Here is a 27,419-nt window from a genome sequence, read left to right on the forward strand (position 1 = left end):
CAGCATGTTTTCAAGGTTCATCCATTTATACCATATATCAGTCCTTCATTCCTTTCTATTTCCAAATACTATTCCATTGTATGAATCACAATTTGTTTATCCATTCATGAGTTGACAGACATTTGGGTTGTTTCCAATTTTGAGTGCTTATGACTAAATCTGCAACGAACACGCGAGGCACCAGAGGCTTTTGATTGCTTTCATTTTCTAATTCGGCACCGTCCATGTACTCTCAGTTCACAACTCCAACTCTCACACTGGCCCTATGCGCAATGGGAAAAGCAATCGCTTAGTCAACAAATATATATTAAGGACCTACTGTATGCCAGGAACTCTTCAGGAACCAGGAATACAGTAACAAACAAGACAGTATAATCCTCTTCTGTAAAACTTACAATCTTTTTTGTTTTGGGAGCACGTACAGAAGAGGAGACAGACAAAAATAAACAAGATAATTTCCGATAGGATACGTAATAGAAAAATGTTAAAAGTACTATGTTAAGAAAGTGGCTAGAAGCATGTGTCTAATCCAGATTTGGCAGTCAGGGAAGGCCTACTGTGCTGAGATATGAATGACACAAAGGAAACAGCCATGTAACTATCTGAGATCAAAGCATTCCAGGCAGAGAGGGCAAGTGCAAAGGCCCGAAGAAGAGAATGAACTTCTCCTACTCAAGGAGCAGAAAAAAGGCCAGTGTGAAAGCAATGAGGTGAACCATGTGAGGCAGGATAAGAGATGAGGCTGCAGAGGCAGGGAGAGGCCAAGCCAAACAGAATCTTGTAAGCCATGATAAGAAGTTTGGGTTTTATTGGAGGGTATGAAGCAGGAGAGTAAAATAATCAGATGTGCATTTCAGAAAGATCCCTCTGGCTGTGTAGAAAGGAAGTGTAAAGGGAAAGAGTGGAAGCAGATCGGCTAGGTTGCTATTGCATGATGCAGGTGGTGATGCTTGGCCTAAAGGAAAGGCAAAGGAAACGAGAGATGGGGATGGTTTCAAGGTATCTTAGCAGGGCCAACCCTGCAGCTGAGTGGTTAAGTTTGCGTCTCCGCTTCAGTGGCCTGGGGTTTTGGAGGTCCAGATCCTGGGCGTGGACCTACACCGCTCATTAAGCCATGCTGGGGCGGTGTCTCACATAGCAGAGCCAGAAGGACCCACAACTAGAACATACAACTATGTTCTGGGGGGCTTTGGGGAGAAGAAGAAGAAGAAGAAGAAGAAAAAAAAAGATTGGCAACATATGTTAGCCCAGGTCCAATCTTAAAAAAAAAAAAAAGATATCTTACAAGTAAAATCAACAGGGCTCGCTAATGGATTAGATGTGGTAGATATAAAAAAGAAGAATCTAGGATAATTCCTAGGTGTTTGGCTTGGGCAACTAAGTGGATGATAGTACCAGTTACTGAGATGGGGAAAATTGGAGGAAAAATAGGTTTGGAGTTGCAGAGAGAACCAAGAGATCTATTCTAGCTACGTTCAATTTGTGATGCTGATTGAACATCCAAATGCAGATGTCAAACGGGCACATGGAGATATGAGTCTGGAGTTAAGAGGAGAAGTCAGTGCTGGATGTATATTATTAGGGAATCATATCTGAAACTAAGAAGATTATATAACGTTGCTTCTGAAAGTAGTAGACATATATCTCAGTACACCAGGATCACGCCAGATAGACAGGATTCCGAGAACAATTTTACTGGCAATTGGAGTGAGGGAGGACAGGGGGATGAATTTTATATTGGAATACACACACTTAAAGACTAAAATGCTGAATTTACACAATTTTTCAAGATTAAACATAAGATTTCAAAGAAATTTTGTTTTTGTAGCAGGCAGTCTTTGGACTATATCACAAGACCCCTAGTGATAAATTTTCACATGTCTCTTAGAATATTTTAGGAAAAAAGTTGGAGAAGCATCAGAAGATACAACAATTAATCAGCAAATATTTAACATACAGACTGGACCACTGTGCCGACAGCTGTGCAGATTACAAGAAGACAGAGTAACATAGTTGTTAAGGACAGGGACTTGTGAGTCAAACAGACCTCGGTTCAAATCCTACCTCTGCTACATATCAGCTGTGGAGAAAATAACCCTCACAGGGTTACCGTAAGGGCTAACTGATAGAATATGTGCAATGCACTTAAGCATAGCCCCTGATTCAACATTAACCCTCAATATTTTCTCTCTCCAGGGTCTCACTGTCTAATGAGAGCTACAAGATATAAATTTATAAAAGGATAATAAGTTACTATGAAAAATGCTAAATATGGTTGGTAGGATTGGTCAGAAAAGCACTGAAATTTAGGCTGAAGAAGACTGATAGAAACAGGAAGGCTTTTAGCTTTTATTTCCTTTGATTTTTATTTGAGGGGGAATAAAGAAAGGAAAGAAGGCAAAACCAATGTGGAGGGGATGAGAACTACCATTTACCGAGAACTTGCTTCTTTATAAGCTGTCAGGTCTTGCTTTACAACAATTTCTTTGAGATAACTCACATGCTATACAATCCATCTACTAAAAGCGTACAGTTCAACTGTTGTCAGTATATGCAGAGTCGGGTAACTATCCCCACAGTCCATCTTAGAACATTTTCATCATTCCCTAAAGAAACCCCAGACCTATTAGCTAGCAGTCACTCCCCATCTCCCCTCAACTCCACGAGCCCTGGGCAACCACTAATCTGCTTTCCATCTCTGGATTTTCCTGTTCTGGACATTGCATATAAACAGAATCATACACTACATGATTGGCTTCGTTCACTTAGCATGTTTTCAAAGTTCATCCATGTTGTAGCGTGAATCAGTTCTTCATTTTTTTTATTGCCAAATAATATTTTACTATATGGATATACCACATTTTATTTATCCATCCGTCAGTTGATGGACACACGGGTTGTTTCTACCTTTTAGCTATTATGAGTTATGATGCCTTGAACATTCATGTACAAGTTTTTCCATGAACATGCGTCTTTATTTCTCTAGGTATCTATCTAGGAGTGGAATTGCTGGGTCCTAGGATTAAACTTTGTTTAATCTTTTGAGGAACTGTTGGAGTCAATACAGTTAGCTCTGAATATTTAAATGATGGTAACAATTCCCGATGAACATCTTTGGGCACTTGAAGTTACCATCGCTTCTCATACTTTCAAACTGTTTAGTGATTTTTAAGTTTATAGTAAAAAGGAAGTATGCAGAAGAGAAGTTAAAAGGCCAGAAAAAAAGAACACTATATTTTTATTTGCTCCTTGAAAACACTGAAAAGCTTCAAGGGACAAGCTAGATACAAAAGCCAAAATTATAGTTATTTACGAGAAAAGAGAAAGACTCGTGTTAATATCAGTTAAGTGCATCCACCTACTGAGAACGAGCGTACGTGAACGGGGCAGTTATAAGACCAAGTGAAATCTTTTGCCAACTCTTTCATCCTCTTGGAGTAACTCTGGGAAAGAATTTCTTCTGCATCTTACGCCCTCTCCCACTGTCCAATGTCAAAGAAACGGTGTCTCCTATGTCAGCCAAATAATTCTGATTCATGTTCCAAAAGAGCCTCATCACCAGAGTCAGAAAATTTGCATTTTCAATAAACATGACAATTGCCTGAGGCAGTATTATCTTGCAACAAGATTATCCTTCTAGCACTTCATGGTCCAACGTAGTAACCACCGACCACATGTGGTTACTGAGCACTTACTACTACATAATGCAAAAGCTCCTGAAAGTAAGTTCAACTCACACATCAGCAGGTCACTGCCTGGGGAAGTTTACAACCCAAGGACCAGAAACATAACACACACAGACTTGGGAAAGAATTAAGAGAAAAGAGAAGGATCACAGACAATACCTATCAGGTTTTGCGAACTTTGTGGAGTGTGCTATGACACAAACATACACCATTAGAATCAGGAGGTATTTGGGGGTCCGGCCGAGTGGTTAAGTTCGCGCGCTCCGCTGCGGGGGCGCAGGGTTTCTCTAGTTCGGATCCTGGGCGCGGACATGGCACCGCTCGTCAGGCCATGTTGAGGCGGCCTCCCATATGCCACAACTAGAAGGACCTGCAACTAAGATATACAACTGTGTACCACAGGGGATTTGCGGAGATAAAGCAGGAAAAAAAAAAAGATTAGGAGGTATTTGGTAAGAGTTTTGGTAGTTTTTCAAAGGATCATGAAGCAATAAGGTATGTACTAAGTGCTTTTTGATTATTTCAAGACCATGAATCATCAAGGCGACTAAGGCAGGAAAAGGCTCCTCCCTCTATCTCCACGCTATTAGAGAAATCAGTTAAGCTCTCATAAACATGTCTGAGCACAGGCAGGAAAACCAGATCAGTTTAAAGTGCGTGGCAACCAAGGCAAACTTACTTTAAGTTATGCGTATCCCCCTGAGAAGGAAAGAGAACAGTTGGCTTACTATGTAAGGAATTCTCTGGAGTTATAACTTATCAAATCAGTTGCGCCATTTATATAGTAAGAACTTCACAAAATGCTGCATCAGTAATTGCAGTTTCGTAAACAGAGTATTAACGCTGGCTGACAACCTCCCTTCTCATTTATTAATGGCAAACAGAAGGCTCTGATGGGAACAGTTTTCACTGAACACCAGGAATTGCCTTTGCAGAAAGTTAGGAGATGAAGACAGAGAACTACAGGTTCAACTCAACTTGTTAAGGAAAAGAAATGAGAAAAAAACCTCAATAACTTTCAATAGAGAATAGAAGAGAATAGAAGAGAATAGTCACTGGTTGTTAAAACAACACAGAAAAACGTCTGGGAGGTAAAGGCTGGAGAGTACCCATAGCTGAGGGACTGAAGCCAGGTGAAGACAAAGGAAAAAGGTTTAAGGCTAGGGTTCGAAGGAACTGCCTTCTTGTTACTGCATATGTGGGTTATCATCATATTATATTATATGCTGTTATACTGTAAACTATGGATGTGTACTGACAGATCTGCAAGAATATACACGATCTTCTCAAGGAAGCTTTCCCTAACACATATATACACCCTCACAGTCCTGGTCACCCTTCTCTGTCCCCTCTGCTGAACTGTGAGCTTTAGGATGGCAGGGTACAGGATATCCCCGCATCCAGTATGGACTTTGGCACACGGTTAGTTTTCAATAAATATCAGCTAAAAAATTAATGGAGGCCATCCCACCTTTGTGATATCTCACCTGAAACATAATCTTATTTGTTCCAGTAAAAGATGACACTTATGGAGTGAACGGTGCCTCCACCCGCCGCTCCCACTCCCCGACCCCCAGCCCCTTTCCACTCGCCAAATTCCTATGTTGAAGCCCTAGCCCCCGGAGATAGGGCCTTTAGGGAAGTAATAAAGGTTCGATGATGTCATAAGTCTGGTAGGACTGGTGTCCTTAGGGAGAAGAGTGAGAGGTACCACAGATTGATCTCTCTCTCCCTGAGTGTACAGAGGAAAGGCCGTGTGAGGACACAGTGAGAAGGTGGCTGTCTGCTAGTGAGGACAAGAGCTCTCCCCAGAACCAACCCTGACAGTACCTGGATTTTGGACTTCCAGCATCCCGCACTGTGAGAAAATAAATGTCCTGTTTAAGCTACTTAGTCTGTGGTATTTCCTTATGGCAGCCGGAGCGGACTAACACAACACACCAACTAGAAAATGGATGTTCTCTCGGTCTCAGTGATAGCTGTCAGGATGCATAGGAGAGAGCTCCTTAGTAGCAGATTATGAGACGGCACCACTTGCAGGACACTGAGGCAAGGTCAGTACCAGTCCTTTGAAGCCAGAATTAGATTTCTCATGATAAGTGGGTAGACTGGGACTGCGTGCAAGATACAAGACCAAGCTAGTTATGGCAGATTCAAGAGTCATACACTTCTTGCATTTTCTGTACTAATTTCTCTACTGTTCTTTTTTTTTTTTTGAGGAAGATTAGCCCTAAGCTACATCCATGCCCATCTTCCTCCACTTTATATGTGGGATGCCTACCACAGCATGGCTTGCCAAGCGGTACCATGTCCACACCCGGGATCCGAACCGGCGAACCCCAGGCTGCTGAAGCGGAACATGCGAACCCAACCACTGCGCCACTGGGCCAGCCCCTCTATTGTTCTCAGTACTCAAAACATTTCCTTGAACTCTCCAGCCTATCTCAGTAATGCCAAAGCAGGACGAAGAGAAGATGTTTTCATCTTTGTTCCTTAAAGGGAGAACAGAGTATCGCTAGGATCAAGGCGTCTGGTAGTAACAATCATCTAAGTAAGATTCCAAGTGGAAGGTGAAACTCAGTGTTCCAGCCACTTCACTCATTCAAGAAACGCTTACCAAGCACTTACTACGCTACTGACCCTAATCTTACCACTAGGGATGCAACAGTCAACAAAACCAGCAAAAAATCCTTGCCCTCACGGAGCTTCCATTCTAGGCGGGAGGGAGGAGGAGACAGTAAACAATAAACATGATATATGAGGAAATCATATAGTATGTTGGGAGTTGACAAGTGCTATGGACAAAAAGCAGCAGGAATGATGTGGGGGAAGGGGCGCTTAGGGCAGACCTCACTGGGAAGGTGACACTTCAGTAAACACTTCGAGGAGGAGTGACAAGGAACCATGTATCTACCTGGCAGAGGCAGTGCAAAGAGGCAGGTCACGTCCGACATTTTCAAGGCAGAGCAAAAGGTCCCTGTGACTAGAATGGCGCGACCCACGAGGAAGTAGCAGGTGGTCAGGTTAGTGAGGGGGCAGGGAGTCCTGTCACCTAGGCTCTTGTAGACCGCTGGAAGGACTCTGGGTTTTACTTTGAATTAAACGAGAAAAGGCCCTTCAGTTTCCCATTTGCTCAGCCGAGGAGGTAACATTCCCTAAAAGAGTAGGCTTCTGAAACTGGGGAATCTTCCTGTATTTTGTTTTGTGCTGCAGAATTTCGGCCCCTGACAAGTTACTGAGATGAAGCCTAGAGGCAATGGCCAGAAGGCCAGCTACATATAACCTAGAAATGTTGTTTGGTAGGACAAACACAAACACCTGTTTAAATATAAGGGCTGAAAACTCACCACATCCCTGGGAGATGTAGAGAGAATAACAATCACGCACATGGAGAAACTGAGGTACAAAGGAACAACTTATCTCTGCTTTTTGGGTTTTTTTGCTGAGGAAGATTTGCCCTAAGCTAACATCCATTCCCTATCCTCCTCTTTTTTTGCCTGAGGAAGATTAGCCCCAGTGTAACATCTGTGCCAATCCTCCTCTGTTTTTTTGTATGTGGGACACCGCCACAGCATAGCCAGTGAGTGGAACAGGTCCGCGCCCAGGATCTGACCCTGCAAACCTGGGCCACTAAAGCAGAACACATGGAACTTTAACCACTCAGCCATGGGGCTGGGCCCGACTTATCTTTGTTTTTAAAGGCAGCCTGAAAGTGCAATGGGAAGAAAACCAAACGACTACTCCAAATTACTCTATCTATGAGAAAATACTATATTTCAATGGCACCATAGAAAAGCCAGGCAGGACGTGCATCTCAGAATAAGAGGAAGGGGGAACACTGCTTTGAGAAAACACAAATGTAAGACATTCTCACCCACCATGCCTGTTCATGTTCCATTTCAAATAAAGGGCTTTTGTCTAAATGTAAGCTTATAAACCCAAATCAGGCTCTAACCAAGGATGCTTACAGGCATACATCCTGCTAGGAAGTATACTGTAGCAGTTTATCATGGGATAAAGTGAAACATCTATCCATAATGCCTGTCAACCATTCCAATGCTGAGATTCCATACAAACTCTAATTTCTGATTATTGCATCATCTGTGACCCACATTTCGGACATGGTGTAGGTGTGTGCATGGGGGGGATAGGCATGGAAAAGATATATTTTTAAAATCATTATTGAAAATACGAGAAAACGATAGTATTAAAGAAAATTTTAGAGAAAAAAAGCAGCCAAAAATTCTACTGTCTTAAAACAATGATTTCACTTTCACATTAGCTTCTAGTCTTTGGCCACAGTCATATATGTTTTAGAGAGGCAGTGTGCATAAGATTTTAACCCATCATAAACATGTTCCCACATTTCTACAGTCTTCATAATTACTAGTTTTACCTGCCGCTTAAGACTCCATTGTATTGAAGAAACAATTTTCTAAACTTTGTTGGGGGAAAATTATAATGGATTTACATAATAGCATGATTGCCACCTAAAAATACATCATCCTTGTCCCCCAAGAAGCTCCAAATGTGTCTAATGCAGAAGAGGAGCAAAAAGACTAATGCATTCACTTATTAATTTGACAATTATTTACTCAGTGCCTACTCAGTGTCTGGTGCTGATCCAGGCCGTGGAGATAAAGCAGTGAATGTTCTGGTGGGAGAGAAAGACAACAAACAAGATACCAATCAAACAGGCAGAGAAATTCTTTGAGAAACTTGCTATAGAGTGAATGATAAAGACAGAGCAAAACAAATTCCCAGGCTTCTGACTATCCATCACAAAACCACGGCTGTTCCTAATCAACACGTCAACAGTCTTCTGACAGAACTAAATGCAGGACCCAGTTTCTCCTAGATCAGGGGTCAGCAAACCTTTTTTTATAAAGGGCTAGATAGTAAGCATTTTGATCTTTGCAGGCCATAGGGTCTCTGTTGCAACTACTCAACTCTGCCATTGCAGGGCGAAAGCAGCCACAACGTCGGAATGAACGGATGTGGCTGTGGGCCAATAAAACTTGGTTTAAAACACTGGCTTGTGAGTAGGACTTGGTTTGCCATCTCTGTTCTTTATGGCTCAAAACGACCACTCTAACATTGTTAACCAGAAATAGAGGGAAGATATACATGCTATCCTCAACTGGAAAATTCCATTGAGTTTTCCTCTGCGATGACTCATATTTGCCATTTCCTTTTCACTTCCACTGCCACAGCCTTAAATCAGGCTTTTATTACCTTTCACTTATGTACATTTCCCTGCTTTTGCATATGCTGTTCCCTCAGCCTGAATTCCCTTCCTTCCACTCACCACCTATTAAAATCTTCTCTCTGTAAAGTCTGGCTCAACTGACCATAAGTGAGATAACATTAAGACTCACTACTGTTAATTATCTTAGGAGGGATAATGGTATTCTTCTTATGCATTTTTAAAAAGTGTCCCTATCTCTTAGAGATACATACTGAAATTGTTATAGAAGAAACCCTATGATGTCTGGGATTGCTTCAAAATAATCTGGGGGTGAAAGTGGGGAAAGGGAGTGGGGATATAGACGAAACAACTTGGAGCTGGCAGTGAAGCTAGGTGATGAGCTCACAGGGATTCATTACACATTTTCTCTATTTTTGCATAGTTTTGAAATTTTCCACAACTAAAAGCTGAAGATAAAAATTCCAGTTTCAAATGCCAGACTCTCCAGAGGAATTAATGCTCTTTTCTCCTGTACTACCTCAGTATGTACCTGTTTATTACTGATTTCAATCAGCATTGTGCTCCTGTTAGCTGTCTACACCAAGACAGCGAGCTCCTGAAGGACAGGCCTGTATCACATTCACCTCTGTAGTTTTCCCAGCATGCTTTACACGTAATTGACATCTGACGTTGTCTATTGAAGTTATCTGAAAAAAGGCCAAAACCAAAGAGACTAGAGGGAGAAACAAGAACAGGAGCAGCTTTCACTCTCCCCTTTCCTTGATCAAAACTGAGTCTGAAGGACTTCTGTCATTTCAGCTGTACCACTGCCACAGAGCCCGTGGGCTCTCTCTGGCTTTGAGCTTCAGCAATCCAATCTAAAAGCAGAAAATAACAATCATTCCCCTCAACTCTCCAGGAGTGGGTGGGGGGTGGAGAGGGCAACATTTTTGTTCCTAAAAAGGAGATGGCATTATTATTCTCCGCTACTGACTTCAAGGCCACTAGTATTTTAAACATCATCATCATCCCAACGGAATCAGCGTGGTTATCAGCTCCAGGGTTTCGGGGGAATCATGTGTCTGTCCTATTCATTCTGCATTCATTACCGAGCTGGACTGCAGATTCTTTCTCTAACGTAAAAGGAGAAGAGGAAAAGAAAATCCTCTTCAGCCATTCAACGATGCTAGTTACCACATGTAGCCTAGGTTGGTCTGATTTGAGAGAAGAGATCAAGCAAGTTCCAATCAGGTAGCTCTGGTTTCATATTTTAAATATCTTAAGTGCCTCCAAAAGACTAGCAAACTCACAGTGCCATATTTAGCAAAAGGTTCTCTCAGCCCACATCATATAAAATGAAAATAAAAACTCTGCTTCCGAAAAATGGATAGCTTTTTAAAGAGGAGAACTGAATGCATCAAGTGTAAGTACACAGGATCCTGGCCTGGAATGAAGAAACTGCAGTCATTTTCTGGGCTGACCACTAACAGCACACACTGGCAAGACACCGCTCTCTGTCGAGTGATCATCCACCTCAGAGCTTTGTCTATCAGCTCCAACCCTATCCTTGGACTCTGCCTCGTCCCGCGTCTTCAGTTGCCTGGTAGGCAATTTTCATGTATGTAAAAACAGTCATTTCCCAGACAAAACCAACCAATGCACCTCCCCCCACATTCTTCCAACTTGCCTGCCTCCTTTGATGGCACAGCTGGTCTAAGACCCTAGGAGCATCAAGTACTTCTCTCTCCCCCTCGTTGCCGACTCCCCTTTCTCCAAAGTCTGTCCCTCTCCATTCCCACGCCTTGAATCCAGTCTCCTACCCCTTCACGATCCAATAACCAAATCAGAAAGTATGTGCAGTCATTATAAAGAACAAAGTCAAACACAATCTCTTCACTTCTAGGGATTTCTATAAAGTGTTCGGGGAGAAAAGCACGATGAAAAAAATCAGTTTTAATACAACTCTGTGTTAAAAGAGATCCCCAAGCCACCGTATGTATAGACATTTCTATATTAGACAAGAATGGAGAAAAATATGGAAGGATGCAAATATAAGTTACCTGGTAGGGGGTGATACAAAATGAAAATTGAAGAAAAAGGGGGAAATGAGGCAAGAGAAACAATAGATTTCATGAAATAATACACAGATACATGATATGATGATCCCTTTCATGTATCAATATACAAGTATATATATTTTAAAACTTTTCAACAAAATGAATTAACAGTACTAAACAAATTCAACTCCACAAATGAAAGAATCTTCCATTCATTCAGAAAATAAACTATTTTTAAATACTATGCTGGTTTTAAACCATGGCTACAAATTATTTGACAGTCCTCTCATGAAAATGTAGAAACAAATTCCCCTTGCCTTGAACATGGGCTGGGCTTAGTGACGCGCTCCTAATGAATAGAGCGCAGTGGAAACGATGCCGTGTGACTTCCCAGGCCAAGCGAGAAAAGGCAACACAGCTTCCACCTGGCTGTCTCTTGTGACACTTGTCCTTGGGACCCAGCCACTATGATGTGAGGAAGTCAAATAGCCACGTGGAAAAGCCACCTATATGTGTTCAGCCGCAGCCTTGGCTGCCAGACATGTGAGTGAAAGAGCAAGCAGATGACTCCAGGCCCCGGCCTCTGAGCCACCTAGCTGACCTTGAGTGGAGCAGAGAGAACCCTTGCCGAGTGCTGTCTAAATTGCAGATATGTGTGCAAAATAACACTGTCCATATTTTAAGTGACTAAGTTTTAGAGTGGCTTTTTTTACACAAGACTAAATAACTGGAAAAAATACTATTTAAAATTTTGCAGAGTATATTGTGGTGCTTCTCCTTTTCTACCTCTTGTCTCAGGAGTCACTAAGTTTACCATTTGTCTATCTGTGCTCCTGCTTCTACCTGCTAGCGCTCAAGGACACAGGGTGCTGGGGTGGGGCGGGGGTGCAGATGTGGCAGATGGAGGAGAAGGCGAGAGCAGTTGGGAGACCACTTAAAATGAGCAAATAAATTAATTGAGCAAATAAACATATTGAAGAAAATGCAAGTCAGATTTCTTACTCTTGGAAATGGAACTTACAAACCTGGAAAGGGATAAGGCTGGTGAGAACCCTGAGGTATTATACTAGAACTGAAGATATTAGTTTGAACTCATGGTTTTTCATGGTTTAAAAAACCATCTAGTTTATCTACAGAAAAAGATATAGAAAGAGATGAAAGAGAAAGAGATGTGTATGGGTGTGGTGTGTGCTATACACACATACTTCCATTTCCTGCTCTGTCTGTGAGAGCACCTAGAAGCAATGACACCCTGTCACAAGCACCACAAACTCCCAAATCTTGGTTTCTAAATACCATCCGCCACTAAAAGAACCAGGGCTCCTCAGACAAATGGGTGGGGCCAGGGCCAGGGCAGGGAAAATACAAGATGAGCCTGGAACATCTTGTTGTTCTAGAAAATTACGAAGTGTTCAAAGAATGTTAAGAACATAAAAAGGGAAACAGCTTGAAAGGGCTCCCACTGACCAAATCTGGAGTAATTTGAGCATCAAAATAAATAATAATATTAACAAGTTCAACCCAATGAATAAATTACAAATCCATGAGTCCATACTGAAAGGGAGGGAGGGAGGGAGAGTGGGCAGAAGGAGACGAGAAAGCTCATTCAGACAGCAGAAGGCCAATTTATAAATGTAGAAGGATTAATGGGAAAAAAAAATCATCATTTGGGGGGCCAGCCCAGCGGCGTGGGTGGTTAAGTTCGTGCGTTCTGCTTTGGCGGCTCAGGGTTTGCAGGTTTGGATCCTGGGCATGGCCCTAGCACCATTCGTCAAGCCACTCTGTAGCAGCATCCCACATAAAACAGAGGAACACTGGCACAGATGTTAGCTCAGGGCCACTCTTCCTCACAAAAAAAAACCCAAAACATCATTTGGCAACCACATGGTGGTTGCTGATTTAGGCAGGATACTAATGCTGGTAGTTTGAAGTTTCATGAGGAACAGGATATTGGCTTGATCTCAAACTGTCTCCAAACAAAACAGTCATCAGTTACAAAAAGAAAAACAAAGACTTACACTGAAGAAAAGTAGAGACATCTGGCAGACATCAACATGACCAGATGATCAAGGTTAACGTCACCAGTAACGGGATTGGTTAAGATCATGTGCCCCTTGACGTGACGTACGAGAACATCACAGCATCATTTCTGTGATATTTTTGCCAAGAAATCACGACCTGAGTCTGGTCACGAGGAAATATTAATGGGCTCAGCTTGCAGATCATCTTACTGAATATAAGACTGCTGAGGACACGCATGATAGGAAAAGACTAAAGGGCTACTCCAGATTGGAGGACATGAAGAGACATGACAGCTAAATCCAATGCACATTCCTTGGTGGGATCCTGGACCAAAACCGAAAAGGACACATTCCTGGGGCAGCTGGCGAAATGTGAATGGCGTCTACGGATTGGAGAACAGGGTTTTATCAATGCTAATACCTGACTCTTAGAGGAATAGGTAGTAGTTATCTAGGAGTGCCCTTGACACAGGAAATAGACGCAGAAATATTTAGGAGTGACAGGGCATCACGTACGTAAGTTGGTCTCAAATGGCTCAGGAAAAGTAATTTAGAGAAAGATGCTGTAATAGAATAAACGTGGTAAAATGATAACAGTTTGGGAATCTGTGTGAGGTGACAGGGATGAGGGAGTTCCTCCCAGTCACACACTGGAAGGAAAAGAGTATATATCAGATACACACACTCACTCACATACACACACACATCTATCTGAAAGGACCCGATCTGTAATATACAAAGAACTGACACAAATAAATTATTAAAAGACAAGTATGCCAATTTATAAAACTGGCAAGATTTGAATACATACTTCACAAAAGAAGATATCCAAATGGCCAATTAGTAGGCATTCACTGTCATTAGGGAAAGGCAAATCAAAACCACAAGAAGTGAACATTTCATACTCATTAACATGGTTAAAGTTAAAAAGACTGAAAAAACTAAATGTTGGTGGACATATGGAGCAATAGGAACTTCTGTACGCCACTAGTATTATTTATCTACTCCTGCTCAACAATATTACCACAAACTTAGCAGCTGACAACAACACACATTTGTGATCTCAGTTTCAGTGGGTTAGCCCAGGTAGGGCTAAGCTGGGGTCTCTACAAGGTTTCAATCAAGGTGTCAGTGGGGGCTGCGGTCTCATAGGAGGCTTGAGCGGCGTAGGATCTGTTCCTAAGCTCACCTGGTTGCTGGCAACATTCAGTTCTTTGTGGGCTACTGGACTGAGGGCCACATTTCTTGCTGGCTACAGACATGAAGCTGCCCTCAGCTCCCTGTCACGTGGCCCTCTCCACAGGCAGCTCATGACATGGTAACTTGCTTCTCCAAAACCAGCAAGGGAGAGTCTCCTCACAAGATGGGCATTACAACCTGGTGTGACATAATCATGCACACATAATCATGTACATCCTGTCACCTTTGCCATTTTCTATTAGGAGGAAGCGAGTCATGGGTCCCACCCACACTCAAGGGGAGAGGATTACACCAGAGCATAAAGAGCAGCGGACAGGGATCATGGGGGCGGCCTTAGAATCTGCTACAGTAAGTGGGAATGTAAACTGATACAACCACTTCCGGAAAACCAGCAGTTTCTTACAAAGTTAAACATGTACCCTCAGTAAGACCCCACATTCCATTCCCACATATTTACCTCCAAAGAAATGAAAATGTTTGTCCATAGAAAGAGTTGTACAAGAATGCTCATAGCTGCTTTATTCATAAAAGCCAAAAACTGTAAACAACCTATATGTCCATCAACAGGACAGTGGATAAACAGAATGTAGTATTTGTTTTGATGAAGTACTACTTGGCAATCAAAAACAATGAACTGCTCACACACACAACATGGATAAATCCGGCAAGCGAAAGCCGACACAAGAATGCATACTGCACGAGTCCATCTGTATGAGGCTCACCAACAGACAAAACTGATCTCGAGTGATATAAACCAGAATCGCAACTGCCTATGAGACGTGGGGTTGGACTGGAAGTGATAAAAATGTTCTATATCTTGATTAAGGTGTTAGTTACACGAACGTATGTCTGTCAAAACTCTTCAAATTATAAACCCAAGATCTGTGCATTTCACTGCATTTAAATTTTACCTCAACAAAAAAGGTGTTCTAAGTACATATTAACAGAAAACAAAAAGAATTTAGCACAGTAGTTAAGAGCACGGATTCTGAGGCCAGACCGCCAGCGTTTGAACTGTGGCGACATCAGTTTCTTGGGCAAGTTACCAAACCTCTCTGTGCCCCTCTACGTAGTTAAACAAATTAACACATGGACTGCAATAAGAACAGCACGTATTTATTAGGGACCGAATTAATGCTGGCTATTATTAAACAAAAGTAAAAAGACAATCATTATGCTTGGAAAAATTAAAAAATCAAAAATTAAAATCTTCCAGGAAAGGAAAATTATAGTTTACTACATGGTTCAACAGAGACTTACTTTTCTATGGCCATAATAATAAAAACCCTGAATAATAATCTAACCAAAATTATAATTTTATTGGGACAATGAGGTAACGGTGAAAACAATCTTCCACATCTGGAATTCGCCAGATAACATCCAAAGATTGTTGTTGAAACAAGCCTTGTAAAACTACTTGACTCTCTAAAATATATGTATAACTTTGATTAAAAATACATAAAACGACAACAACAAAAAGCTATTAGTGGGGAAGTGGGCTATTAAAAAAATAAAACCAGGGAGGAAAATAATCAAATGCTGAAACTTCAAATAAAACCCAAATCCAATTAAAAAGATCACCTGTCTGTACAAGTAGCTTTGCTCTAGAGGTAACACTAGCTGTGGAGATTTAAGGACATGGGTGGGAACTCACACTGAAATTCAGTATCTTATGAGCATTAAGCATATTCCATATTAAAATTGCAGAGACAGTATGCTTCCTCCCTCACAGCCTACATTCCAAAATTTTTTCACCTTTTTATCCAGTAACAGGCCAGGGATTTCTCAATCCATGGGATGGAAGGCCAGGATGACAGTGAATTAATATGAATGAGAATTTAATTATAATACTGTACCACCCATATTTACAAGGAAACTTTCAATGAGGAACACAAAACTTGCTCAGATCTTACCGTAATCCTCAGAGAATTTCTAAGTGTTAAGATGATGAAGGAAATGGAAAGCGCGCAGTTGGTCTACTTTCATTTTGAAAACCAGAATTAAGGCATAGGAATCCCAACGGAGAAGTGCTCTTGTTGCCTTCCTACAAACATACGAGTGTTTAGAAAACAGATACCACTTTCCACGAATAAGTTATCTCTATAGTGACCATGCTCAAAGAACCCCACACGGGGCAGACGCAGACTGCGGAGGAGGCGTCACCCCAGCAATGACGCCTACAGTCCAGCAAAAAGAACAGTCAACACTCATGAATCGACATCAACGGCATTTGTATAGTACTCCAAGACTTATAAAGCATCTACAAATTGTCTCACCTGTTCTTCCCAAGAACCCTGAGTAGTCAGCTAGACAGTTATTTTTCTTTCTTTCCACTCTAATGAGAAGATTGAGGCTCAAAAGGTAACTAAGGCCAAATCACAGAGTGTTTGTTAACGGAAGGATTTAATTCTTCTGGCTCCAAGTCCAGTGTTCAAGCCACTCCACCCGTCTATCTGTGCAAACAGAAGTCTGGGAAGATAAATCACTGGCTAATTTTTAAAGTCTAGATTGTAGATGGCTACATTCAAAATGGTTAGCTTACTGTAGGTCTCTTCCTAAAACAAACAAAAAGTCAAGCACACTTACATGGATGAACCATAACAACCGTAACAGAGGCAAAATGTCTTTAAGGAGTGAGTCTCAACAGAGGAACGGTGGAGGCAACGCCACTAGGGTGCCCTCTGGATTGTCACAATGACTCGGGACTTCACGGACATTCAATGGTGGAAAACACAAGAATACTAGACATCCTACAACCCACAATTCCTTCAAATCCTGCACAATTAAGAAATGACTAGCTTCCTGCATGATTTACAACATTCACGTCAGTGAAAATGCTCCACTCGGGGCAGAACTGGGTTTTGTAGGGCATAAAGCTTATACAAGCTGGAGGGGCCCCTAAAAGAAAAAGCATACAAAATATAATTACAAAATTAGGTCTAGGATTTAAAAATATCAAGTGCATAGGAAAACATCTAAAGAAAGATATATACTACTTCTATGCTAAAAAGAGCAAAATCAATTAAAGAAGATCTAAATAAATGGAGGGACATTTAGACTTTTTCAAAGATCTAAATCAATTCACATCCAGGGATTGAAAAACTCAATATTTTAAAGATTTCAATTCTCTCCAAATTAATCCACAGAATCAATGCAATCCTAATACAATTCTTTAAAAAAATCAAGGAGATTGAAAAGTTGATTGTAAAATTTCTAAGGAAATGCACAAAGCAAAAACTAATCAAAGCAATCAAAAAGAGGCACAAAGCTGAAGACTTATACCACCAGATAACAGGCCTATTATAAAGATATATATGGTAATAGAGACAGGAGGACATTAGTGTAAGTGTGGACAAACTGACCAATGGTAAAGAACAGAAAATCTAAAAAGAGACCCACATGTAAAATGTCATGTGATTTTTTGGTAAAGGTGACAATTAGAGTAGTGGGAAAAAGACGATCTTTTAAATAAATGGTGCAGGATTAATTGAATACCCATACGGGGTGAAGTGTATCTTAACCCCTCACACTACACACAGATAGCAATTCCAGATGGACTGTGGAGCTAAATATGAAAGGTAAAACAATACAGCTTTTAGAAGAAAGTATTAGAGAATATCTTGTTCATTTTGAAGTAGACTAAGATTTCTTTTTTTTTGAGAAAGATTAGCCCTGAGCTAACTACTGCCAATCCTCCTCTTTTTGCTGAGGAAGACTTGCCCTGAGCTAACACCCATGCCCATCTTCCTCTGCTTTATACGTGGGACGCCTACCACAGCATGGCGTTTGCCAAGTGGTGCCATGTCCACACCCACGATCCGAACCGGCGAACCCCGGGCAGCCGAGAAGTGGAACATGCGAACTTAACCGCTGTGCTACGGGGCTGGCCCCCAAGATTTCTTAACCAGGACATAAAAGCCACTAAATAGAAAGGGGAAAATTGATAAATTGGACTAAAGTAAGATTAAGAATTTCTGTTCATCAAAAGACACCACTAAAAGAGTAAAAAGGCAACCCAACAGAGTACGAGAAGATATTTATAAGAAAACGAATTCCGACAAATCAGTAAGAAAGACAGACAACCCACTAGAAAAATGAGCAAACGACCTGAACAGACAATTCACAAAACAGCATATCCAGATAGCTGATAAGCTTATACTCAACCTCCTGAGGGAAATGCAAATTCAAACCATTGGAGAAAACATTTAACCTCCAACCAGAATGAAATGAAATGAAAGCAACAAAGCATACCAATAGAGATGTGGCACAACTGGAACTCTCATACATTGCTAAGCTGAACATACAGACACCCCGTGATCCGGCAATTCCACTCCTGGTCATGCGCTCGAGAGAAATGAAACGAAATCTATGAGAGTGCTTATATCCACCGGCAGATGTGAACAAGAATGTTCACAGAAGCACTGTTCACAGCAGTGCTCCCATATGACCATGCGGGAGATCTTCCAAATGACCATTGCCAGCAGAACGGTGAAATAAAACTGTGATGCATTCACACACGGAATACCATACAGCAACAAGAATGAATGAACCGTAACTACATGCAACAATGTAGCTGAATCACACAAACAGTATGTTGAGCAAAGAAGTCAGATACAAGAGTGTACGGTGCATGAAGTACAAGCAGGCAAAACTAACTTATGCTGCTGGAAGTTAGGATACTACTCATCTCTGGTGGGGAGAGAGGTAGGATTAGAAAGGGCCAGGGTCATGTTTTGGGGTGTTGGTAATGTTCTGTTTCCTGATATGGGTGTTAGCTACGTGGGTATGTTCAGTTTATAAAACTTCATCCACTGTTCTTATTATATGTGTACTTTTCTAAGTATATATTATACTTTAACAAAAACTTTTTTTTTAAATTAAGAATAGGGCCATGGAAGTAGCCTATGCACATGAAGGGCCTTGAAGCTTAAGCTTCACTATCTTCATAATAAATCTGCCTTTGGTCCCGCCGAACATATATGTACGCAAATAAAAAGCAGTTTATAATTATCTAAGACTAGATCTAAATAGATTTTACATAGAAACTTAACTACTTTTTTCACCTTTTCATATACAATGAATTTTCCAGGAATGTAACTACTTTGTAAATAAAGGAAAGATTTTACTTTGTTTTGTGTAGAACTTGATGAAAGATTTATTCACCATTCTAGAAAACCATATCACTGAAGGCATTGCCACATACCATCCGAGTCACCCACACAATACACCTGTATCCGTCTCTATTTATGGGTGGCATATTCACAGAGATAAAGCTACATGTACCTGCAAGTACCTGACGGCTATGGTTTCTAACATGCTGTGAACATACACAAATATCTTCTGAGAATTTACATATAGAAATACATACTGTATTACAAAAAGCCTTCCTTTATTATTCCTTTATACTGCAGTTAAGACACTGTAGACCTGTTGGCAGGTTTTATTACCAGGGAACTTCATTTCAGGTAGAACAGGGGCCATGAAGTCTGATAGCGTTGACAACCAGTTACAAACCATCTGTGTATCAAAAGAACTATAAAGAGAACTCTAATTCCTGAACTTGGTAACTGTTCTTTTATGCTACTCACATTATCCAAACTGCATGTTAAGAAATATACTTATCTAAAACGTAAAAGAAGAAGAAGAAAGAAAGAAAGAAAAAACCCAGCTGTCATTTTCAAGAGCAATTACCTAAATATATCTATCATAAACTTGATCTAGACACGGTGAGTAGACCAAGAGGGAAATAAGAGTTCAAATACAAGATCTGACTGAGCCCTTTTCCTTCTAAATCAGCAAGATCCAGTCTGGCATTCACAGGCAAGGGCTCCATTATTTTTCTGTTCTCTTTCAAAAATAGCTCCACCTTCAAGATCACACAAATTAGATCATTCTGCAGCAGGATTCCTCCTTACAGAGCTGCTCCAAGGAAGCAGAGACAGGCTGTCTGCTGGAGCAAACCAGTCATTTAAAACAAAAACAAAAACCAAACAGATGTTTTTTACTTTCCAGTTTCGCTGGTTAGTGACAAAGGCTGTGTGCTCTAGTTGTTAACGGCTCTTGCGCTGGATCTCCCGCATCAAAAACCATCAAATAAGTAAGGATCACAGAGGAGATAGCAGACCAAGTAAACGCGACAGCAGAATAATTAGAGGTGTCGAGATTCAGCTGCTCCAACAGCTTCATCATGGCCTACAGCATAAAAAGAATTTATCTAGATTTTTAACACAATCAGTTGCCAACCTATGAATTATTCCATCACCCAGGAAATTGCCAAGGAAATTTATTCCCAGTTAATTACAAATGGCAAAAGTAGAAACAAACTTCCTCAAGAGCTTTGAAGAGCTCTGTTACACAGATCTCGTTCACATATAATGTCACTTAAGATAAAGAGATGACAATAACAATTTATTTATTTGCAAAAACCAGAAAACTGATGCAAGGAAATTAAATGGAATTTTGAAGTCATATTTGAATTCTTTTCTTCTGTTCTTCCCCATATCCAATCCATAAGTGAATCCTTTAGGCTTGAAAATATACCCAGAATCTGATGACTTCTCACGTCCTCCACCTCTACCACCCGGGTCCAAGGCAACGCCAGCTCCCACTACAACATCACAACACTCCTGACTGCCTCACCCCTGTCCTCCACAGGCCAGTCCACACACAGCAGCCAGTGGTTATTTTAATATGAAGGTCAGGGGGCCAGCCCGGTGGCACAGCGGTTAAGTGCGCACATTCCGCTTTGGCAGCCCGGGGTTTGCCGGTTCCAATCCCGGGTGCGGACATGGCACTGCTTGGCAAGCCATGCTGTGGCAGACATCCCACGTATAAAGTAGAGGAAGATGGGCACGGATGTTAGCTCAGGGCCAGTCTTCCTCAGCAAAAAGAGGAGGATTGGCAGCAGATGTTAGCTCAGGGCTAATCTTCCTCAAAAATAAAATATATATATATATACACATATATATGGAGGTCATTACCATGCTGCTTCTCTGGCTCAAAACCCCAATGGCTTCCCATCCCACTCAAGGTCAAAGCCAGAGTCTCGCATTGGCCTCAAGATCTGCTCCCTTTACTTCTCTGATTTGCTCTCCCACTACTCTTCACCTCGTTCACTTGGCTCCAGCCCACAGGCCTGCTGGAGGTTCCCCGGCACTTGCTGTTCCTTCTACCGGCTTGCCTAAACGTGCGTTCCACAAGGATTGTTCCCCTTCTCTGAGGCCTTCTAGATCACCTTATTTATGACTGCGACTCTCTCTGCCCCATTTATCCCCCTCTTCCTACTTTAATTTTCCTCACTGGACATGCCCTGTCATTTGCTCACTCATTTGCTCACTGTCTGCTGCCCACCCTGCCCCTTGAAGGTAACCTCCAGGAGAGCTTGCGTTTTGTCTGTTTCATTGACTGCTCTCTTCTCGGTGAGGTAAAGCCAAACAAGAAAACAAATTCTGAAGCCGAAGTATTTTTGGCATATGGTTTTAGAGAGATTATAGCAACATGCTGACTTTTTTCCTCCAGGGATATTATAAGAATAGGAGGAAATACCTGAACGAGCATCAAACAAAACAAAACCAAACCCAAATAGGGCCATCATCCCAAACAGTCATTTTTCTATCAAATGTTCTCTTAAATGGATTCGAATAAGGTGAAACCTCACCACACTGACACCTGGCATTCACCCGTCAGTGAGGCCGTCTGGACCGAGCCCTCCTGGAACACAGTAAACGTATCACTTGGCCCGAGTCCAAAGCACACCAAACTAATCTTACGCCAGATCTCAGTTTAGGAGATCGTGTCCCATTTCCAGCCCATGTTTTTTTCCCCAGTGAGATGATACTTTCCTTCTCCTCCATGAAGAGAAAAGTCAACCAAAAAGATCAATGGGCAACGTTTAATAATATTAGAGCTCTTTATAAATTTTTTCTAAAAAGGAAAGATGGACAGGATTATCTACAAGTAATAAAAACAAAGCGATAATGATATTACATAGCTAATGAACAATTCTTCCCATTAAAGGCAAGGGCGTAAACAATTTACTGCACATTTTGGTGGCAGAGAGGAAATACAATTAAATCCATTAATAGCCACAAGACTTTTTATGTTCCCAGAGGACCTCGGTTTCCAGAGTTGCTTCTTCATTTTCATCCACAGCAAAAATGGAACAGGGCAGAGATGACAGAATGCCGTAGATGACTTTCCACACATTTTAATTATGAGGAGACAATTTCTTAAACAATAGACTGAGATGGATTACACTGTCACATCCCACTGGGTATCAGCTGCAAGGGCCAAACAGAAACCTACTGGTGAAGACAAAGGAAACCGTGAGGAATGCGCGTCAGGGCTAGCTAGCGCAGGTCCACCGACATTACACCACCATACTCGTGGTTTCACTGACATTACCCAACAATGTGAAGGTAGTGATTTCTATGAATGTTGATGCTCAAACATTTCACAAACATTTTGTTCCTCTTCATAACAAATCAACAAGGCAAAAAAAGGTATCCTCACTTTTAAAAATCAGGAAAAAAACTGGCTTGCCCAGAGGTAATCAAAACAAACTTAACCAAGGACCAGATACAGGGCTCCTTACTAATCCATAATACTCCAACCCAAATGCAAAAGGTGACTTGCATCTCTAACTGTATCCTCAATAGGGTTTTCAACTTCCTAAGACTTTAGAAGATTAAACCCCTATGCTAAACTTACCGGCAATCCCACCTCTCTGGAGCACAACCCGGGCCGAAAGGGAGCAAAATGCTTCTTCCTCACCCCTAAAACACCACTGCTGTGAATCTCACGCTCTCAGAGCGTACCGCCCATTATTCAGCCTCATATTCAGGGCCCATTCATTCTTAACACATTTGATCACCTGGTTCTTCAGCCCATGATATATTAGAAGCAAGAAAGCAGAAATAAGGTATATTGACAGCAAGAGGGAGAAACAAAGACAAAAACTAAAAAAGTAAACACATGAGTTTAAAAGTAGTTACACACCACGTACCAATCTCCACTCCCTGATGCTCACCATGAGAATCCCGCTCACCACGATGATCCGCACTTGAGAAGAGGTTAATCTGTGTTTTATATATTCTTAGGGAAGAACCAGAAACATGTAAATATATTTGCAGATTTCTAACCAAAATGGGAAAATAAACTCTTGGTGCTTATTAAAGGGGAAAATTAACATATATACAAAGATCCAATGTTCGTGATCAGCCTTAAATATACTATCAGGTTGCTCCTGTAAAAGTAGAATAGTTTTTCCATAGTTTGAGAAATAAAAAGGAAAGCTTAAGGAGGCAAGAGGAAAATATCAATTCCATTTAAACCCTCATTTTCCTGGGAGTCGCTCAGCTTTTATTGGTGATAAATGGCTGGCTATAAACCGGTTTAGTTGCTCTTCTGGCTGCCAAAGCAGAGCTAAAGAAGTCAGCAGGTAGAATAGGGAAGCTGTCACGTCAAGTTGGCTGAAAACAAAGTTGTGGTTTGCAGGCGGGGCCTGCACCATCTCTTCCGTTCATATAAGCCGGCAGGATGTAGAAACAGGATCCCAACCCGGCCGACGGCTTCAGAGAACCGAAATTACTGTGCTTTGACTTTCTAGTCTATTAAGCTTGGGGTTTGGCAGGAACCGTGTCTAAAGTGAGCCCAAGACCCTGTGATGGTCTCACGGAGGCAGTCAGAGTATCAACAAAGGTGCCCTGATTCTACAGAGAATGCACTTTTTGGAGGGGCGTGGGGGGGAGAGAGACAAACTGGACTGGTGGTAAAGATAGCAATAGCAATAGCTATTTTTAAGTGTTTTCTATGTGCCACATCAGCAATTAATTTGTATTAATCTCATTTAATCCTTATAACAAACGAGGGGCAGGGACAATTATTATGCCCATTTTACAGATGAGAAAATCGAAGCATTAGAGAAGTTAAACGATTTGCCCAAGTCACTCAAAGAGTAAACTAAACTATAGAGTCAGGATTAAAATCCTGGCCCCAGAACTGACACCCAGAGCCACTATGCTTTGAAGCCTCTCACGGTTGATAATTTGGTAACAGAGCAGCATTCTGTAATTCCAACATGACAAAGTATAAAGCACTAAATATTACTTGTCAACTATGAGAACCAGATAGGGCTTGGGGACACCAAGTTTAAACAGAGAAATAGCTCTGGTGTCAGACAATCATGAGTCATGAGACAAATTCCAGCTCCACCGACCTCTAAACTGTGTAGTTTTGTAAAAATGCCTTTACTTCACCAGGCCTCCAGTTCCCTTTCTGGCAAAGGGACCTCAGTACCTGCCTCTGAGGGTTACTGTGGCAGGCAGCAAATGCTCAGTTAGTCAGGTTCAAGTCATTCAGGCATCAGCTCAAAGGCACCTCCCCAGAGGCCTTCTCTGACTCCTTTATCCAAAACAGCGCTTCCTCCAACACTCCCATTCCCTACTTTGCTCTCTTTTTCCTCCTGGCACTACTCACTGCCTGACTATTTATTACAGATCTAATTATTTGTTTATTCTCTGTCTCCCTCCATCAGAATGTATGCTCTAGGAGAGAACGGACTTCGTCAATCTGTTTGCTGCTGTTTCCCCAGGACCTCGGGCAGTGCTTGGCACATAGAAATACTCAATAAATATTTGTTGAATGAAAGAAGTGTGTGTAATAGATTTTCATTCAATAAACATTACAAATAAACAGGCACTGTTCATTTGACAAATGTATTTACTGAGCACCTATATGGTAACCACATAAATGAACAGGATTATTTCAAATGATGATAAGTAGTTGTGAAGATCTGTAAACTCCCAGGATGGAGTTACGGCAGGTGAGGGCAGCTTTCCAAGGTGGCAGGTCAACCGAGACCTGAATGATACCCAGGAGCCAGCCACACGATGATCCGGAGACAGAGCATCCCAGGGAGAAGAAACAGCAAGTACAATAGCCCGAAGGCAGAGGTGACCGTCCTGGGCCCAGCCTGCCCAGAGCCAGTGAGCACAGGGGAAGGGACCACGCATGAAGCGCCTCCTAAGTCATAAAAAGTGTTTTGTCCTAAGTATGATGAAAAGTGATTTGGTTGTGTCTCTAATCTTCACCCACTAGAATATATGCCTCACGAGATCAAGGATTTTGTTTGTGGCACATACCAGCTGGACTATAGGCATGTGCTAAATGAATGCATTGGGAAGACTATGAAGAGGGAAGTACCACGATCTGATTTTCATTTTTAAACTATCACTCTGAATTGCTACTAGTGGTTACCTCCTGGGAGGAGACTGGGGTGGCAGAGGATGGCAGAACTACAAACAGCAGAGTGCAATGTGTTTGACAGGTACCATAAAACAGAGAAACGGGAGGAAAAAGCTACTCTCTGAACCTTGACGCCATTTGGTATTTTTAAACAAGAGGCAGGAAAAGGTCAGTAAGGGGGGATCAAACAAATGACAACTGGTGTCCTAAACCTTTTGTCTTTTCTAAACCACTAAAAAAAAAATAACAAAACTGCTACAAAGAATCTCTATCTCACCTAGGAAAAGAGGAACAAAAGGAGACTCAGAGACAGACAGACACACACACACACACACACACACACAATGTTTTGGAGAACAACTGTAAAGAAAAAAACACCTTCCTATATCTAAGCACAATAACCAGTCTAAATTTCCTCCGGGACAATTAATATGCCAATTATACCCAAAATGTTACCTGGGGAACTCTTGCTCACAATAAGGTTTTGAGAGGCAGACTGTCATTTGGAGGAGTCATGCATTCTACAAAGAGAAGAACACGCATTGTAGTAGGAATCAAGTTTTAAAACATCGCTCCTTTCATATCTACCTATATCTGTATCAGTCACTAAAAAAAACCTACAGAGAAAATTACAGTGTAATTTCTAAGATGCACATCACAGTTCTAAAAATTTTTTGCCAAAATAATCTATGGCTAGTACCTAGTGTCTGTGTTTACAGAACTAAAAGGACTAAAACTGCTGGGAGGATGAACAAAACACAGGTCTATTTGGGAGCTCACAAGGATCATGACTCCCAAAGAGAAAGGAAGAGCAGTATTCAGGGTGAGAAAGATTGGTGAAGCTAGAACTGAACTCAGATATTCTGACCTTTAGTGTATCTTAAAAACTCTAAAAGAATCTACACAAACATTAAATAAATGAACGTGTCATTATCAACACTATATTACCACCTATGCCTCACCATCCACCCACCACGAGGAAAGCAGCGGTCTAGAACATTCTCCATTCACCACCTTGCTCCCATTAAAAATGAGCAAGCGATTCCAGAACCAAGAAAAGAAGTGAGTGGAGTGACACTTCAGTCCCCCATGTCTTGATCCATTCAATATGTACTTTTCTTACAGCTTCATCATGATATAAAATTCAGAAAGGTCCCTCCTTTGAGGTGTACAATCGAGTAGAGTCAATATGTATTTTTAAATATATATTTTTAAAACAACATTTACTCGCCTTTTTTTTATAATAGAAGCTTACTGTAGAAAGTTTAGAATGCATCAAAAAATAAAGACAAAAATTAATATCATACATAATCCTACCATCTAAAACCCGTTTTAAAGATTTTATTTTTCCTTTTTCGCCCCAAAGCCCCCTGGTACACAGTTGTGCATTTTTAGTTGTGGGTCCTTCTAGTTGTGGCATGTGGGATGCCGCCTCAGCATGGCTAGATGAGCGGTGCCTTGTCTGCGCCCAGGATCCGAACTAGCGAAACCCTGGGCCACCAAAGTGGAGCGCGTGAACTCAATCACTCGGCCACGGGGCCAGCCTCTAAAAACCATTTTAAAGTTAATGCCTCCAGATGGTTTCCCAAATAGATACTGACTAAGACCCCAAACTGCAGGAAACAAATGGGAGGGAGGCACAAGGAAGCAAATTCTGCCCAGCAAGAAGTGAACAGAGAAGGTAACAACGTTTAAAAGGGAAAAGCTAACAAAAGAAAACTAATGGGGCTTTGAAATAGCGAAGAAAACCGCATTTTAAAAATAATTTGGAAGAGGACAAAGTATTCAGTTTAATTAAATGAATAAGGAAAACCATAAATATTAATACCAGAAATGCCATACTTAGGCAAATTTCTCTCTAAAACAGTGTTATCTAATAGAACTTTCTGTGGTCCTGGAAATGTTCTAGATCTGCCCTGTCCAATATGGATGCCACTAGCCACACGTGACCAGTGTGACAAGAAATGTGGCTAGTGCAACTAACGAAGAGAATTTTTAATTTTATTCAATTTTAATTAATTTT

At 41.3% G+C, this 27,419-nt stretch overlaps 1 protein-coding gene across 3 annotated transcripts in view; it reads right to left on the reverse strand.

Moving 5' to 3' along the window:
- Positions 1 to 27,419, reverse strand: part of PACS1 (phosphofurin acidic cluster sorting protein 1) — a 128,691-nt gene that overhangs the window by 94,343 nt on the left and 6,929 nt on the right. Inside the window, exon 2 of one of the 3 annotated variants that reach the window (XM_046643725.1) lies at positions 25,853 to 25,917. The exons of the other annotated variants lie outside the window; for them this stretch is intronic. Coding sequence (XP_046499681.1) covers positions 25,853 to 25,899 — 47 coding nt within the window. The 5' untranslated portion in view covers positions 25,900 to 25,917. The remainder of the gene's footprint in view (positions 1 to 25,852; positions 25,918 to 27,419) is intronic. 3 annotated transcript variants of the gene reach the window in all.

The sequence above is a fragment of the Equus quagga genome, chromosome 17, assembly GCF_021613505.1.
Source record: "Equus quagga isolate Etosha38 chromosome 17, UCLA_HA_Equagga_1.0, whole genome shotgun sequence".
Lineage (NCBI taxonomy): Eukaryota > Metazoa > Chordata > Mammalia > Perissodactyla > Equidae > Equus > Equus quagga.